Here is a 19,149-nt window from a genome sequence, read left to right on the forward strand (position 1 = left end):
TGTTTTTGTATCAGAACCACTAGTGCCGTTCCATGTCTTTATCGACATTATTATTGGCTAAATATTTCATGTTAGTCCAAGATCTAAAAAAATATACATTACAAATTGAATGATTAATTAAATACAGAAATAACGACCTAGTATCCATACCTGGGTGGGTAGAACCACAAGTAAATTAGTTAAAACGATACCTATTTGTACCCTGATAGAAAGATACCTAAGAAGAACCGTACGTTGCGGTGACAGATTCAGAACCACTTATTCAACGTAATTATCATGGACAAACTAATACGACATTGCGGCGACCCTTTGGTTGCTATAAATCACATACCTACCCTTTTATAAAAATTAAATACACGTTTTTCATTGACTTGACCGGAAATCGAATCGGCTCTCGATACAAGAAGTAGACGACCTTCTAGTATATTTCGGGGATTATCTCAATGCGATTAAAGAATAAAAGCAAATACTTCTTTATAAGATTTTTATTCAATATAGTTAGAATACAATGACTACGAAGCACTGAACAATTCCGACTTTTGGTGATAAAAAAAAATATTTCCTCTTGTTCACTTTCTTTAGAAGTGTATAGTGTCGGCTCTGGTCGTTATAACTTTACCTGCAAGAATGGCACATATTAACGTGGAGCACACAAATACACAAGCATTGCATGTTTACACATTGCACATAGAAGGAATAATCACAGGTAATTACAAAAATAGTTATTCATACTAATTATTTATAGAAGGAATAATCACAGGTAATTACCAAAATAGTTATTCATACTAATTATTTTGTGCAATAGAGAATATTTGTATTGTATTGAAATATTTTTTCCATGCTAATGTAGAATACAAAAACGAAATAGCTGCAAATTTATCTATAAACTTATAACTAAACTTAAACTCACCTTATGTGAGATATGTGAGTGAATATTGTTGGTACTGCATCTCTATGTAATATTTTTGTTTGGTATCCTGCTCGATAGAAAGCAAGATACATCGAAATGTAATTAGCACAGGCTTAAATAAGGAGAAGGCGTCCTTCAGAAGAGAGAATTATCTCGTTTCATGGTCTGAATCTAATTGTTTCTTAATTTCTTGTTTCGTAAATTAGGATATTTAGGAAATCTGGAAAATACAATATCTTTATGTAATCTTCATCCAAATCGGAAACAGGTCGAAAAATAAATTAAACGTGAATAGAATAACGCAACATGTAGATGTTACATTCAAACATAATATTATGTTATCGATATCAAAGGACAACACTACTTATAATACTTTGGGTACATGATCTGTCAAAGCTGATTAACGTAAAATGTGAAATCAATTATTTGTACAAATGTGACGGCTTTGCTGAAAATATGCGTCTGCATCGTGTTTAGGGCTCAATAAACTTTACAAAAACCAGACCAGGTAATGTATTTCTTGCACACAAACATGTATTATGTGGTCGATAACTTACCCATGGTGAGACATTGTTTGATCGTTCTCCATTATAACACCCATTCTACTCTCACAACCAATAGCTACGCAAGCCATGGTTCATAATGAATAACTATTTCACAGATTGTTTATATAAAAAGTTAAAATAATGTCCCAAAACACCAAAAAACTAACGGCAGGTTTGGTATCCAGCTGACTACCACAACATCTCAAAACGGTAAACACTGACGTTCTAGACAGCGGTGTTTGTCTATGTTTGTTTCTTTTTTCCACAGAGATTGTTGCCATAGGGAAGAAAGAGAGCTGTGATAGTTTGATCGTCACTCTAAAATATTATCCGTCTATTCTATACAAGGTCTTTGGACTAAACTGTCAAAGTGACGTGAAAAATTCGGAGACACGTTCATAATATTTTTTACATTTTTAATTCAAATGATAATAGGATTTGGCAGAACTTTATAAAATATTTTTGTGAACTTTGAAAACTTGGTAGAACTGAACAACTGATAATATTACTGATATTGTGAACATTCTGACTGTAATTATGGTGGTTACGCGTTCTCGTGTTGCTAGTCCGACTGGACAAAATATGGATGCGTGTCCCGTCACGACGGCTCCTCTAGAGTCGTTGCCGGTGCCGGATGGTTCTGGTACCGCTCCAGCAGTGTCTACCGGCATTTCTCCAGCTTCGCCTGTGTTGCCGAGTTCTGCTGCTCCTGTGATGACCTCACCACTAACATCTGCCACAACAAGGGTGTTGTGGGCGGATGAAGTCTCCAGAGAATGTATACCTCAGATGGTTCAATCGGTAGTTACGACACCTGTGGTACAGATCCCTGCTGTCTCCAACATTCCCGTCGTGTCACCAGCGCATGTACTGTCTGCGCCACACGCCGTGTATCAGCATGGTTTCCCTACTGCGCCACATTATTCATCGCCTTACCTGCATTACACACAAGCACAGTGTGTATCACCACTAACATCTGTTATGTCTTACCCTCAAATGGCATACCAACAGCATGGCTTTACTCATCCATCTTCAAGCTATTATGGACACCAAGCTACTAACCTGCCTAATCTATCTTTGACACCTGCGACTCCTATGATGGTTACAGATCAACAATTGATGCAGATTCTCAGTGCCGTTCGAGCGCCATCAGCATCCTCTGGTAACTTGTCACGGTGTACTGCACGATTTAATGGAACGGGTGATGTCCAGATATTCATTGATGCTGTGCTTATCTATAAAGAATGTGTTGGAGTAACTGATGACATGGCTTTGAGAGGTTTGCCTATGCTACTAACAGATTTGGCTGCTACTTGGTGGCAAGGTATAAAGCATCAAGTAGTATATTGGCAAGAAGCTATTACCCTGCTGAAACAAACTTATGGAGCACTCCTGCCGCCCCATAAGGTGTTTCGTCGGCTGTTTAGTAAGGAACAGGGGGAGGAGCCAACGGACATATTTGTGTGTCATGCTCGGGCTCTCATTGGACAATTACCGCCTGAAACTTTGTCTGAAGAAACACAGCTGGATATGGTCTATGGCTTGTTGCATCGACGTATTAGAAAGAAAATTGGTCGTACGACATTTAAAACGTTTGCGGAGATGTTGGAACTTACCAGACGTGTGGAAGAACTGCTTGACGAGGGCCATCCTGAGAGGATCGATGAGACACTTACCTCACAGCCTTCTGTTTCTGCCGAGCCTGCTTCTTTTGTACCACCTGCTACGCCTGCTCCCAACGGGCCATCTACTACAAGAAGTAGATCCAAACCGCGCTGCTCCTACTGCAAACAATTTGGTCACCTGAAAGATGCCTGTCCGAAATTATTGAAGAATAGCAAGACTCCTGTTGCTACGAATACCGGTGCTTCGCCGCGCCCTACGCCATCCGTATCATGCTTCGGATGTGGTGCGCCCGGCGTTATACGCTCTAATTGTTCGACGTGCCGTAACTTGAAGCCGGAGCCGTCTTCGCCTTCTTCTACAACTGCGTTTCAATCTGTCGCCGCTTTAGGGAACATAACTGACTCGCGTCAGAGACCTATGATGTCTATCGTTGTATATGGTGCTGAAGGCACTGCATTATTAGACACTGGTGCTAAACACTCAGTTGCTAGTGATAGTTTGCATGCTCACTTGTTGGCTCATGGCCACGAGTTTAAGAAAGTAGGGACTAGTATTAAGCTTGCAAATGGAACTGTAAATTCTGGTGTTTTTGATGTCGCCAAGGTAGACGTGAGGGTGCGCGGACTTGTTATATCTACGCAGTTTGTTATATTGCCTGGTGCAAAGGAATCCTTGTTAGGGATGAACTTTATTAAACAGGCTGGCATGGTGCTAAATTTTAGTAACGACACTTTTACATTTTTATCAGAACCTAATCCTCAGACATACCACTTGGAGTACGAGCGCGTCGATCGTGAGCTGGTATGTTCGTCTGTCGATTCCCGAGAGGAGGAAGGTATTGTTTTGTCTTTGCCCGACAGGTGCCGAGACATCTTAGAGCCAGGGGGAGTCCCCACAGCTTTTGTAAAACATCGAAATGATACAGGTAATTCTGCTGTCTATCTGACGCCTGCCCGCGAGATGCGTGAGCCTGTGGATCTGGCTTATGATATTCGTCAGGTAGTAGAAAATGAAAATTACTTACCTCAGATCACCCCGTATTTGAGTCAGTTCGCTAAGGAATTGGACGAGGTGAACGCCCGTATCCAGAATGAACAAGAGCGTCGGAAGAATGCTGCTGATGTTAGTCGTCGTCCGGGACCGGAATATCGTGTAGGTGATCATGTGTTAGTGGAGTCGCATGTCCAGAGTAATGCCGCACGAGGGTTCACGACTAAATTCGCTCCTAGAAGGGAGGGTCCCTTCATAATTGGTAAAGTTGTCAGTCCCACTACTTACGAACTGAAGGATAAGGAGGACCGCATTGTAGGCAAGTATCATGCCAGTGCTGTGGTTCCGTTCGTTGGAACTGATGTAGAGGTAGTTTCTAAGAAGAAACGTGGTCGACCTCGTCGTGCCAAGTCTCGCACGGGACGTGTACGAGGCTTGGAGGGGGAGACTATAGCGAGTAAAATAAACGCGCCACCTATTGGTGTTAATCGCGCGCCAAATAAGCGCACTGTCCGCCCGCCCGCTCGCTACCGCTCGCCATAGTTTTGTTGTTAATATTGTTAATTTGTTTTTCACACTGATTTATTTTACACTATTCTTTATATTTTATAGTTTAACTTCTTGAGTAAATAACTAAACAGTGCAAAGTGTTTTTATTTGAAGGACGGCTATAATCTGTCTTTATTTAGTAATCAGAATTTCATAACTTATCTTTGTCATAGGAAACTATCCAATTGCTGTTTTCTTCTGAAACTTATAACAATTTTCACGGATGGTATATTTGTATGTAAATGCAATTAGGTACGTATGTAGTATGTCCGGTTATCTCCCGAAGCTACCCGACCGATTTTCATAATTCTTTTTGTATTTAAATCTTGTCTAGCATATTTGATTCACGGCAAAAGTCACGACTTGATTCTTCCACTATTTGCGCTTTTACGCGAACTTTAAATTACATAATTAATTAGTCTCTGACGAGAGCGGAAGAAGGGAAAGCGGCGTGTCAGGAGCGTGGTAGGTGGAATTCCGTCGTCTCTGCCTACCCCAACGGGAAATAGGCGTGATCTTACGTATGTGTGTATGTATGTTAAATTGTATAGTATAATTTTCCACTAGATCCCCGGATTACTAGAAGCATTGGAGAACAAAAGCAGTGGCGTGTCGACGATATACGACCCGAAGTACTGCGAGAAGACGTTCGCGGACCTGCAGGCGTTCCAGGGCGGTGACGTCATCTTCACTTACCCCAACTGCCCCATCAAGTGCCCCGGGGCGCCGCAGAAGATCGCTTACCTGACCGATTCTTACTTTACTAAGGTAAGGATAGTTATAATTTTGTTAAAAAAAGTTTCTAATCTTGGGGCAAAAAGTTTATAGTTTGGGGCAAAATATTTATAATTGTGGGGCAAAATATTTATAATTATGGGGCAAAATATTTATAATTGTGGGGCAAAATATTTATAATTTTGGGGCAAAATATTCATAATTTTGGGCGAAAATATTCATAATTTTAGGGCAAAATATTTATAATTGTGGGGGCAATATATTTATAATTTTGAGGCGAAATGTTTATAGTATTGGGGCAAAATATTTATAATTGTGGGGCAAAATATTTATAATTGTGGGGCAAAATACTTATAATTTTGGGGCAAAATATTTATAATTGTGGGGGCAGTATATTTATAATTTTGGGGCGAAATGTTTATAATTATGTGACAAAATATTTATAATTTTGGGGCAAAATATTCATAATTTTGGGGCAAAATATTCATAATTTTGGGGCAAAATATTGATAATTATGGGGCAAAATATTTATAATTCTGGGGCAAAATATTTTTAATTCAAATTCAAAATTAAAATTCAAAATATTTATTTCAAATTAAAATCAAATAAAAAAATAAAATAAAATTTATTTTTAATTATGGGGGTAAAATATTTATAATTTTGGGGCAAAATATTTACAAGAAAGAACAATAATAATTTGAAAATGAAAAGTAGCCAGCCAGTGTCCTTATTAGTAAAGAGTTTTTACATCGGCAGCATTCTCACTTTAGAAACATTGCCAGAAAGTAAAAATCACAGCTCATTGTGCCTGTGACCCGTCGTCATAAAGAATAGAGATTAAAGTTGACAAAACATTATAAACAAACCGACTTGCCTCCTATACCGTAAAGTGTTGATGACATAACATTAATTGTTCCACACATAAGCATAAGCAATGAAAGTCGACAAGCGATTCAAATATTTTGATTTACAACATGTCATTTGATTCGGTATCATAATAGCTTTTCTGCCATTGCGATTGAGATATGTTTAGTAATCTTGTATCAATAATATTTTAATTAACTGCAATTGTTTTTTGTTACTGAAATATAAGCGACAAGGCTGCCATTTGCCACGTACTTCTTCTCTTCTATCGTGTGGATTGTGAGGTGGATTACCGACCCCAGCAACCCTTGTGTCACGGTTATTACTGAGCCGCCAAAGACCCCTGATATGGCTCATGTAACGACTACTTACTTACATTAGTAAGTAGTAACGGCTTAACGTGCTTTCTGAAACACGGATCACGGTTCACGGATCATCTTACTTTTGGATGATCAGCCTGCAATGTCCCAACAAAACCAAGGCTCACAAAGTGATTTTTGTGTTGTGTTCCCACCGGGACTCACTGGGGGATCGGGATGTGTGTGAAGTGATGTTTGTGTTTTTGTGTGTGGGGCGGAAGGCAAGATGGACACTACTTCCCTATTTTTCCCTAAAAAAGTAGCATGTAGAATGCTACACCGACAACACCGTGTCTCTTAAATTAGTGATAGTGATATCCCCACCGGGATTCGAACCCGGGACTTCCGGATCGTAAGCCCAACGCTCGACCACTGAACGACAGAGGGTGTCACATCAGAATAAGATTTTTCAAAAAGGCGCAACTTGGTTTTCTCTGTTTCTGGCGACCGACGCTCTGTAGGTTAGTCATAGCTAATCGATTTGAAACCTGTCTGCAGGCATAAATATTTACACTCCGCGCTGTTTAACAATCACTTAAGTTATTCTCTATTTATTTTCTTTCGTCCCGTAATATTGATTTAGTTGAGTTATAGGTAGTCAACACAGTTACTTACTAAACCGATCTACCTGTCGATAGGTTTATGAGACACCGTTTTTGATTGTAAAATGTTTATTATTACTTTGAATAAAAAAAAAACGTCGAAACACAAAATTATTTACTATGTATAGAATTTGTATGAAAAAGCAACCTGTGACATAGAAAAACTTGACAAAATGTCGCATTTATTATTACATTTTTCTTTTCAAAAATACATTAAATAGACAAAAAAAAATTGCGATAGTTTTAGTGAATAGCAAAATAGCCCACTGCAGGGCAAAGGCCTCTCTTCCCTTCTTCTACTCCTCCCTGACCCCAGCTTGCTCGTGCCACCGTTTCGAAAAGCGGTCTAAGGGTGGTATTTATAAACTAATCTCAGCTGAGACTGCCCTCAAGATCATGCTCAAGTCCCTGTTTTTATATGAGAACTGTCACATTGACATGATCTTGAGACCATCTCAAAGCTGAGATTGGTTTATTAATACCACACTTACTCGTCTACCGTAACTCGTCGTAACCTCTTCTACAACAATGAAAAATAGTAAAAACTAAAAAAAAATAGTTTTTTGTCAGCTTTAGATCTGTCTTTATTTAGTAACCAAAATTTCATAATTTATCTCTGACCTAGGTAACTACCCAATTCCTTCTTTCTCAGAGAAACATCCGTTCAAAAGCGAAGATAACGTACAACACGTGTCTGCCCGTGATCTTCGGCGTGAAGAAGTATGCTGACAGCCTGCTGAAGGTGGTGGAGAGGAAGAACATCGCGGTCAACTACCAAACGGTGCTGACAGAGGTCGACCCCGAGTGTAAAGAGGCTGTGTTTACTACAGGACAAGGTCCGGAATGCAAGGTCAGCATCACGGCTGTATTCCCAATGGGATGGGCAGAATTATCGCTATAAAACTCCCTCTCCATGCAGTCTGTAGTGACTAAGAAAGAAAGAAACGTTTATTATAAAGGAGGTTAAGACCCCGATACCGACCCCACCGGCGTGGTCGACGATTTCCCTCAATCAGCGCTTATCGCTATCGACCCACTAGGGTCGATTAATTCATTCAAATATTTTTCCTCTCAGACGACGCCCTGAGCCGAGGTTCGCGTCCAACTGGGCACCCTCAGGCCTGTTGTCTTAAACGTTGTACCGGGTGGGAGCCTTCAGCGCTCCCCATTTGTCCGGCCAACTAGTTAATGCCATCTGCGGCAAATCTACAATAGGTCACGTCAAAAAAATAAAAATAAATAAAGGAACCACAGTAACAGATAAAATCAAAACACGTAAACAACTTGAACAAGAGAGTACAAATAAATAGACAAATTGTAATTGAGTGTATGGACTGGTCAACAATGGTGGTGTCCTTTATAAATGGGCCTCACTCAGCATAAGCCGCGGCGCGAGCTACGACGCTGGTATTCTGTGGACTAACGGGGTACTATGCTCTAGAACATCTATCGCCGGCGATTTGTGACTATGTCGTGGCCAGATTGTAGAATTGATCATTTCATGATGTGCTCGACCATTTCATGAAATGTGACCACTTCATTAAATAGTATATCATTCGTTGGCCACATCATGATGTGGTTTGGGTCTGGTCAATGAACACAAAACGTTTAACGATATGAGCAATTAAATGCATGATTACTTCATGATATGGCCAAACTTTGGCAAGCATATCGTAAAATTAGTAACATTATCCACCGGTAGTAGCGCTGGTGTCGATTATATTTAAAACTTAATTGATATTATAATCGATGAATCGATGTAATTGTACATTTTTCCATATCGATTAGGTAAATAATTTTGAACCTAAGAAATTAATCGACTATTCGCATTTTTATTACACCACATAACATAAACACCGCCTGCATTAACGATATGGCCAAACGTTGATTGAAATATCATCAAAGGTTGACGTTTCAACGATGTGGTCAACTTAAGTTGGCCATTTCATGAAATGGTTGAACACATCATGAAATGATCAATTCTAAGATCTGGCCACGACAACTACATACTCTGTTTAAAACGCTTCCTTCTCATTCTCCAGAAAGTAACAATGCGGTACGACGTGCTTCACGTGACCCCGCCCATGTCGACGCCCACGTTCCTCGCCCAGGCGCGCGACCTCACCGACGCCCAGGGCTTTCTCGACGTGGACAAACACACGCTGCAACACGTCAAGTACCCCAATATATACGGCATCGGCGACTGTACCAGCACGCCGAATAGTAAGACTGCTGCTGCTATTGGTGAGTTGATGTAATCAGAAATCAGAATCATTTATTCAACGTAATTATCATTGATAAACTTGTTGAAGGTCAATTTATCATTTTTTTAATTTACGTCATTTCGCAAGGTGTTACGGCTGAGTAGAAGAAATGACAAGAAACTGCAACAGCAACACATCTTTTAAATCAATGAGGGTATACATTACAAGTTATTTAATAACTAGAGGAACATATTTAATACCAGTCATTTTTATCATTTAGGTAATCATTTTTTTTTTCATGTGATGTGAAAATTAAACCAGTCGCACTTTGTGTGCGTATTCTTCCGTACGTATTACGTGCGTGTACGTGCACGCACGAGTTGATGACGCGTCCAAAGTGCGACCAGCTTAAATATTCATGGCCACTGAAGCAAAATCGGAACGGACTAACGGAGTGACATTTACGAACTGATGGGACTACTGTCGGCACGAATTTGCCGAATTAGTAAACGCAGTAAGCCAGAAGGAAAAAAAAACGCAGTTCTATTAGAATTAATGTGACAATTCCACCTGAACGGATTAAAAAAATACTTACTTACTAAAAAGATTCAAAACGTGTGAAGGTTTAAAAGTCAAATGAAAGTACAGTCATGTAATAATAATTGGGTCGTGTACTAGATTCAAGCTAAATTATAAAATTCTGATTACCAAATAAAGACAAATCTAAAATTAACGAAAAACATTTTCTTTATTCTATTTAACTTATTTATGCATTTTAATCAAGAAAAATGTAATAATAAGTCAGACGTTTTATCACGTTTTCTATGCATGTTTTTGAATACAAATTCCATAGTAATTTCGTGTTTTGACGTTTAGTAAAAAGTAAATTATTTGACTATGTTGGGGGACGAATGCAAAAGAACTTTCTTTACGGTTCGAAGTACTTTTAACGTTCATTCTGATTCTGATTCTGTTACCTAGTGTAGCGATAAAAAGGAGAGGAACTCGCTAACAATTAAATAAATTTAATAGGAAATGCAATTTAAGGAATTTAAATTATTATAATTAACATGAACATAGCTAAAAGATAACAACGGTAAAAATGGGAATCGAACCTCACCTACCTCCGTTGATCAACGAAAGTTTTAAATATTATGCCAAAAGGAATACCAAACACTGAAACGATGCCGCGCGGGGCTTTAAGAATTTTGAAAAGGCTTCCTAAATAAATATTCACAAATAGCGGAAATAATATTTAAAAAAATTCTGGAATATAAAAAGGAACACAAAAACAATTTGGTTCTTCGCAGCCGTAGTTATTCCGTCGACTCAATAGCGGAAATAATATTTAAAAATAGTTCTGGAATATAAAAAGGAACACAAAAACAATTTGGTTCTTCAACTAACACACACTAGGTTACCCAGTTTATAGGATGAAACTGATTCAAAATCACTCTTTCTCCACAGCGAAACAGTCGTACGTGCTGGAGAAGAACCTTCTCCAAACGATGAGGAGCCAGAAGCCGACACACTCGTACGACGGGTACGGCGCGTGTCCGCTGGTGACTTCATACAACACCTGCATACTCGCCGAGTTTATATACGGGGGCGTCGTGCATGAGACCTTCCCCTTCAACCAGGTATTATTTTTTATTATAACATTTGAGTCATCATCATCATCAGCCCATTAACGTCCCCACTGCTGGGGCACGGGCCTTCCCTATGGATGGATAGGGAGATCGGGCCTTAAACCAGCACGCGGGCCCAGTGCGGATTGGACTATTAACGACTGCTAATGCAGCCGGGACCAACGGCTTAATGTGCCTTCCGAAGCACGGAGGAGCTCGAGATGAAAACTTTTTTTTTGTGGTCAACCTAAGACCGGCCTTTGCGAAAGTTGCTTAACTTCAACAATCGCAGACCGAGCGCGAACTTCCACTATACTCTCATTATAATATTTTATTGTCTCATTTTCTTTTGATTACTGTTTATGTTTATGCCTATTTTTATAAACAAATAACTACTACAACACACACTATCACACTATTATACACTACACTACACACACTATCACACTACTATACACTACACTACACACACTACTACACTACATACACATTATACACTTGTATACTATTCGAGTTTGCGTGTTCGTAATTAGTATATTAGTAATATTATTTATATATATATATTAGTATATTAAAAATTAGTATATTAGTATATTAAAGCAGCATGCCTAGTAGCATGCCTTGTTTTCTCATTTCAGGCGAAAGAGAGGGTAATCGCTTACTACATGAAGAGGGATCTGTTCCCATTCATCTATTGGAACTTCATGCTCAAAGGATGGTACAACGGTCCCGAGTTCGTAAGGAAAATCATCAACCCGTTCGCAAAATGAAACAAAACCGAAACTTAGGTGTAGGCAAAGGTGTTGGTAGAATACATACTCGTGTCATGTTATATGACAGAAATTAACTTCATACTCATTGGCTTAAAGCTTTCTATTGAGATTTTCCGCCAATCGCGTGACGCGTAGATCACGTGATCAGGCAATAACGATTGTGATTGGTTGTTGATGTTGTAATACGGATTTTCTTTGTGACAGTGTAAATTTCAAGGATATATCTTAAGCAGTGACAGGCGTCATTTTTTACCCGACTGGTTGATGCGAGGAGGGTACATTCTGAATTTTTTGTTGCACTTTTTATGATGGAACGTGCACAGTGGTGCGTGACCTCAAAGTGGCACCCCTCAGTCCCTTAAAATACAAATTTTTCGAATAATTTACGGCCACCCGGTATGAGTTTTATGTGGCCGCAATCTAACCCGGAGCAATTTTACTTTGCGGCCAGGGTGAACCAGTCTTGGTTGATTTTGGCGCCCCTCGTATTTCGACGCCCGGTGCGGTGGCACACTTCGCACCGCCCTAGGGACGCCACTGAACGCAGTGCTCACGATAGTTTGCGCAAACACCTTTTTCGCACATTATTTTCTTCAGTTTTCAAATTACATACATACACAAAACCCACGCCCGTATTCTTAATGGAGTGGGCAGAGTCGCAATCAACAACTTGCAGCCACTGTTCATACGGAGTCAATAACTATTAGTAGTTTTAATACACATTACTGTCATCCGACTTAGCGGCTAAAATTCCGCCATTGCTGATAATATTGTAAAAAGAGCGAATTTTACAAGTCCGTCATTTATTTATAATTATGGACTTTCAAATAGATAACGTTCTTAAAAATGACAATGTTCAAACTGAAACAAGCTGGTGGATGCAAAGAAGCTGTTTAGAGGCGATCAACTATAATTGGCTTGAAGAAAAATCAATGTGGTCAGTGACGGCCTTAGCTAAATATTTAGGTGGTGCGAGATCTCAAAGTGGCACCCTTCAGACCCTTAAAATAATAATAAAAAAAAACGATTAATTTACGGCCTTCGAAATTTATTTATTTAAATCTTTTAAAAGTGTTGTTTACGGCCTGCCGATGTGAGTTTTATGTGGCCGCAATCTAACCCGATGAACTTTGCGGCCAGGGTGGACCAGTCTTGGTTGATCACCTCGCACCGTCTTAGGGCCGCCACTGAATGGGGTCCTGCGGTACACCGGGTTGCTCCCAAACGGGGAGCGCCGGTTCGCACCCCGGTACGGTCTCGAGCATTAATATGTATATGTCGTGGCCAGATCATAGAATTGATCATTTCATGATGTGCTCGATCATTTCATGAAATGGTCATATTTAATGAAATAGAATATCATTCGTTGGCCATATCATGATGTAGTTTGGCCAGATCAATGAACACAAAACGTTTAACGATATGAGCAACTACATGATTACTACTACTAGCATGATTACTTCATGATATGGCCAAACGTTGGCAATCATATCGTAAAATTAGTAATATTCTCCACCGATAGTGGCGCTGGTGTCGATTATATTTAAAACTTGATTGATATTATAATCGATGAATCAATGTAATTGTGCAATTTTCCATATAATATTAATAAAAAAAATAATAAAAAAGCTTATATCGAATAGGTACATAATTTTAAACCAAGATATTAATCGACTATTCACATTTTTATTACACCACAAACCTTGATTGATATATCATTAAACGTTGACGTTTCAACGATATAGTCAAAGTCAACTCAAGTTGGCCATTTCATGAAATATGACCATTTCATGAAATGGTCGAACACATCATGAAATGATCAATTTTACGATCTGGCCACGATATATACACTTTGGTACCATGACACATTAACTTTTTTGTCAAATTGAACTAAGTCTCACTAAATGTCAAATATGTTAGTGCGACAGAGTCCTAAAGTGGGTACATTATATTGCTCATGACTACCAGAATTGCACCTATGAATTATTAATTTATCTTAAGTGCAGTTTTCACTAACACAGTTGACTCGACCATTATATACGGCGATACGGCTTACCATCTAATCACGTTGGTCATAATTAAAATTCGAAAATAAGCCCGAAAGAAACATGAGATTGGTTTTTGATCATCTTGGCTTCCATTTCTAGATTAGCATAATTCATATTTGTCTTTGGACCGCGGCAAGATTAGTGATTTTTTTAATATTTACAACGTGAATAAGTATGAATTGAAATGTACAATGTAACTAGAGAGAATTCTATTTTTATAGTTTAGAATTTACATACTATTTAAGTGAAAAAATATTTTCAACTAACATATTTTTTCATGTTTTATTAGATTTAAGTTGTTTAATCGTTGTCATAATCATTATTATTCAATGTAATTAATAAATTGAAAGTGGGATTTTGAAAGGTTTATGTAAATATTTTATTTTTGTTTCTAACTGCATTATATTGTTTTCAAAAAGCCACTGTCTTTTTTTTATTGCAGTAACTGTACTGCACGCCAAATGCTTATAACAGGGGGGTTAAAATGGCCACATCGAAGCAATTCATCTAAGAAAGCAATATTGCAATTTGACACTTGCGCATATAACAGTAAGTGCGCAATGCAAACAAATGTCAAATAGCAATATCGCTTTCTTAGATGAATTGCTTCGATGTGGCCATTTTAATCCCCCTGTAGGTACTATAAATACAGCCTCTGTGGTGCAGTGGTTGAGCGTTGGGCTTACGAACGGAAGTCCGGCGTTCGAATCTCGGCGGGTACTTACCTTTGCAGGCTGATCACCCGATACTCCGAAAATAAGATTATCCGCGCTTCAGAGGGCACGTTAAGCAGTCGGTCCTGGTTACTGTTTATTTATATAAGTAAGTAATATACTTCGATTTTTAAAACTACGATATACTTAGATATAGGTTTTATAACATTCTATACTGATATTGCTGTTCTTATTATTATACTTTTGATTAATTTTTTAGACTGTTAATTAAGAGTATAAGAAAAAAAGATATAACGTAAAATGATATTCGATTGCATTAAAATCGACTGATTAATTTTGACAACAGCAACCTCCTGGACTGAATTGAATTCGAGGAGGTTGTTGTTGTCAAAATTTCAGTGTTGAAGACGTATATTTTTGGTATAAAATTTGCGAATGATTGTCTAAATTCATGTAGAGGTAGGTTCAATGGGTGCTGTCGTCCGACCGCTGCGTTACTGCTGCAATGCCGCAAGACTTTATTCTACTAATCTGCCTACTTCCTCGTGTGTGCATCGGTAAGTTTCAAAACTTTTTTCACTAGGGGAATGCGCTCAGCGGTGAAGGAAACCCACATTCCCGAGAAATGCATTTACGGAGGTATTGACCTAACCTGTATTGGCTGGTTTTGCCTTCTCGGGTTGGAAGGTAGACGGGCGGTCTGTCAAATCTTCAGGTTGCTCCTTTTGTTCGGTCAAAGCCCGTTTTCACTAGTACTTTGACTATTCTCCGGTCAAAATCCGTTTGCACTAATTAAAGCCCGTTTTCACTAGTTAAAGCCCGTTATGTCCGGTTAACAACCGTTTTTACAAGTCAAGGAACGTCTTTGGTCAAAGACCGAACTCAATAGTCAAAGCACATATTCTCCGGTTAAAGTCCTTTTTTCGGTTAGAGACTGTATTGACTAGTCAAAGCGCGTATTCTCCGGTCAAAGTCCGTTTTCACCATTCAAAGTCAGTTTCCTCCGGGCACAGATCATATAATACTAATGTATCGGGTAATGTCCCTTCACTTGTTTAGCAGAAAGTTCGTTTTCTTGGGTTAAAATTCGAAGACACTAAAGCGCATATTCTTTGCATAAAGTACATATTGTACGGCTAAAGTCCGATTGATATTTTGACCGGTTAAAGTCCGAAGTAACTAATCAAAGCGCGTATTATTCGGTCAAAGTCCGTTTGTACTAATCAAAGCCCGTTTTCAATAGTTCATATTCATATTAATTTATTCATTGCAAAGTCACAAGCAGTTAAGGTGTTACATGGTATTGAAGAGGTGATAGCAGCTTCATTATAACAATATTATTATTGTAGTATTAATAATATTATTATATATTATTGTAATAGATAAAGCCCGTTTTTACTCGTTAGGGAAAATCTCGTTTTGTCCAGTCAAAGTCCGAACTGAATAGTCATAACGTGTATTTTCCGGTTAAAGTAAGTTTTGTTTGAAAGGAGTGTCCAGCAGTGTTTATATCCAGCAGTGGATGATATCCGGCTGATGATGATGGCTTACAGGCACTTTCAAAACTACACCCTAATGTCCAGGTGTAAGCTGCTTGTGGTCGGCGCAGGCACGGGTGGCTGCAGCATCGCATGGCGGTTCGCGAACAAGCTCAAGGAAAATGACATCATAATCTTAGAGCCTTCAGAGGTACGTACTGACCCACTTTCCGGCCAAGTAGTTAATTCAAATTCAAAAATATCTTTATTCAGTAGGTAACATATCGGGGTCACGAAGTGTTTGGTGTCGCGAGCTGATTGGCTGCCTGTATGGCTAGAGTAATCGGGTCGTCGGGATCGTACTTATGTTACGTCCTTCGGACGCCGATACTTTTCTAAGTTTCAGCCTTCCCCGATAAGGACTATGAGCGTGAGGTTACATTTCGTATCCTATGCCCACCAATACTATATAAAAACTTCGATACCCACCAGACTACCAGAGAGAAACGGCTTACAAGTTGTCTTCACACGGAATGTTACTCTGCCCACCCCAATCGCAATTACGGGCGTGTATCTGTTTCAGTTCCACTACTACCAACCCCTCTTTACGCTGATAGCGGCGGGTATAAAGAAACCGGAGGAAGCGCGGAGGCCGCTTAAATCAGTACTCCCGCCCAAAGTGTGCTGGATCCGAGACCATGCGCAGGAGTTTGATCCGGACCACTGTGTTGTGCGCCTGCGAAGCGGCGACACCATCAACTACCAGTTCATGGTCGTCGCTCTCGGATTAATCAACGAGTATGAAAAGGTAAAGTTTCCCCAACACATACATAACATAAACTCACGCCTATTTCCCACCGGGGTAAGCAGAGACTATGGAATTCCGTTTGCTATAATCCTGGCACACTTCTTTTGCTTCCTTCACATTCATCAATCGTTTCATGCACGCCGGTTCATAGATCGTACTGAACCTTTCGAGGACATCTCCAATTTGGTCAATGTACGTCCTTCTAGGTCTTCCTCTGCCAGCCTTACTGTAGGGAGCGCTGGTAATTGTAATAAAACCCCACACAAATAATTGAATGAACTGTATTACTTAGGATATTAAATTAAATTACAAGATCCAAACATTGAGACGCGTTGGCTTGTTTACGCTAGAGATGTGACTGATCATAAATGGTAGACTATTTTAGGTTGAATGTGTTAGACGGAAATTAAACTAATATGATTTTGGAATTACGGTTTACTTTAATGAGGTTTTCCACTAGATTTGACAAGATTAATATAACAACAACTGAAAACAACCCGGTGAACACAAACACAGACTAACAAGAAAGAAAGAAATATGGCGACACCGGAAAAGATAGTAGGTAGTGCCAACCAAAAATACATTTAATCATAGAGGCGGGCGGGCGCTCGGATTGGCCGTCCGCTGCGTGTTTGTAAATGTGCGTTATTTAAAAGTACAGGTGCCACACTATTAGGTAGGTATGTCCCATACACTTACCACAAACCTTTGCTTTATGTACTTCTTTCGTAATCCTATTAATATCCTTAATAACAAGTGATCTTATGAAGGTTCTGTTTCCTTCCCTTTGGGTATAGAATAAAGAATAATACTACTCATAGTACAACGGTATAAATAGCTCTCCATCCCGCACCAATTCGTATCGGGCGCCGACCTCACACCCTCTGGGTCTTTAGACTTTAAACGGGTGTAAGCCGTCGCTGGAGTCGCTCATATATGCTGGATTCGCTCACCGGGCCTCCGTCAATAGGGTCTCACCTGGTGAGCAGACTCGCCGACGGCACCACCGGAATCGACAGGGCTTACGGAGGGGCGAACTTTGCCCGCCGTAGCCCTCCCCTGTGCCCCGCTAAGGAACAAGGGGGAGCGCGCGGACCGTTTGTCTCACTCGCACTTACGTGTTAGGCGGCACGCCGCACGGTAAGCATGAGATTTTAGTATCGAGTGCCCCGGGTGTGCTTTGACATAACCTACGGTAAAGTAAAATAGGCAGTATCGCACTTCTGACTGTAGCAACTTAGTATTTAGTAGTTTGCACCCTGGTTTACACAATAAGGGTTCGTTTCCACGAAGTTTCGTTGGTACGAAACCTAAAAAAAAATCCTCCCCCAGATCCCAGGCCTCCGCCCCGCCCTAGACGACCCATTCAGCGGCGTATCGACGATCTACTCGCCCTGCTACTGCTACAAGACGTGGTGCTGCGTGCAGGCGCACCAGGGGGGGCATGCTGTCTTCTCTTTCCCGCAGAAGGGGGGCAAGTGCGCCGGCGCAGCCCAGAAGATCATGTACCTCGCTGATGACTATTGGAGGAAAGTTAGTGTTGTTTAGTTATTCTTTCGTATGGGTTGTAAAAATCAGATAAGAATGGATCAATCAATCAAACCAAAAAAAAAACAACAGAAAAACTAGAATCAGATAATCTTGTTGAAGGTCAATTTTGCATTTTTGAATGTGCGTCATTTCCACACGCCACGGTGTCGGGATATATTGATCATTTTCACACTATCTTGTGATTTCAGTCTACAATGTCTTAACTAGGGATTGCAGTCTCAACTCGATATCCCGCGGGATTGGAAATACCAATCGTCTAGTTTATAAAAAATTTATAATTAGGACACACATTTGGTTGTAAATGTATGTTTATTAATGTAAAATGTATAATGTTTAATTGTAAAATGTTTAATTAATGTCGTAAAATCCGACAGAGGGATTGTGTCCTCTAAATGACGGGCTAATGTTATGGGCGATAGGCTGATCCCTTATCACCATAAGGTTCATCATAATTCATCTTAGGACTTCGTATCAACAGTGGCTGCAAGTTGTCTTTGAGTACTTGTGGCTCTGCCCACCCCATTAGGGATTACGGGCGTGAGTTTATGTATGTATGTATGTATGTATAATTAGGATGGCTGAAAACGACGAAAACTGCTTGTTTGTGATAGTAAGGTTCTTCTTCTGATCCTTTTATCCTCTATTGGGATGTAGGGCTCGAATAATAGAATTCCACTCCTCACGATCTTCCGCAGCCTCTGTAGTTTGCTCCCATGATAAGCCGAGAGTTTTCAACTCTCGGTCAACCAAAAGACGCCAGGTCTTTAGGCCGCCCCTTTTGCGTTTTCCACGCGCACACCAGGTC

The 19,149-nt window shown here is 39.8% G+C and overlaps 1 protein-coding gene across 1 annotated transcript in view; it reads left to right on the plus strand.

The window, feature by feature from the left end:
* Window positions 1-19,149, plus strand: part of LOC126369161 (uncharacterized) — a 31,178-nt gene that overhangs the window by 9,106 nt on the left and 2,923 nt on the right. The window contains exons 4-13 of the mRNA XM_050013455.1: window positions 5,188-5,388; window positions 7,833-8,030; window positions 9,223-9,424; window positions 10,852-11,024; window positions 11,651-11,749; window positions 14,460-14,655; window positions 14,965-15,064; window positions 16,091-16,196; window positions 16,569-16,793; window positions 18,126-18,326. Of these exons, the coding sequence (XP_049869412.1) occupies window positions 5,188-5,388; window positions 7,833-8,030; window positions 9,223-9,424; window positions 10,852-11,024; window positions 11,651-11,749; window positions 14,460-14,655; window positions 14,965-15,064; window positions 16,091-16,196; window positions 16,569-16,793; window positions 18,126-18,326 (1,701 nt within the window). The remainder of the gene's footprint in view (window positions 1-5,187; window positions 5,389-7,832; window positions 8,031-9,222; window positions 9,425-10,851; window positions 11,025-11,650; window positions 11,750-14,459; window positions 14,656-14,964; window positions 15,065-16,090; window positions 16,197-16,568; window positions 16,794-18,125; window positions 18,327-19,149) is intronic.

Source organism: Pectinophora gossypiella, chromosome 8, assembly GCF_024362695.1.
Source record: "Pectinophora gossypiella chromosome 8, ilPecGoss1.1, whole genome shotgun sequence".
NCBI classification, from domain to species: Eukaryota; Metazoa; Arthropoda; class Insecta; order Lepidoptera; family Gelechiidae; genus Pectinophora; species Pectinophora gossypiella.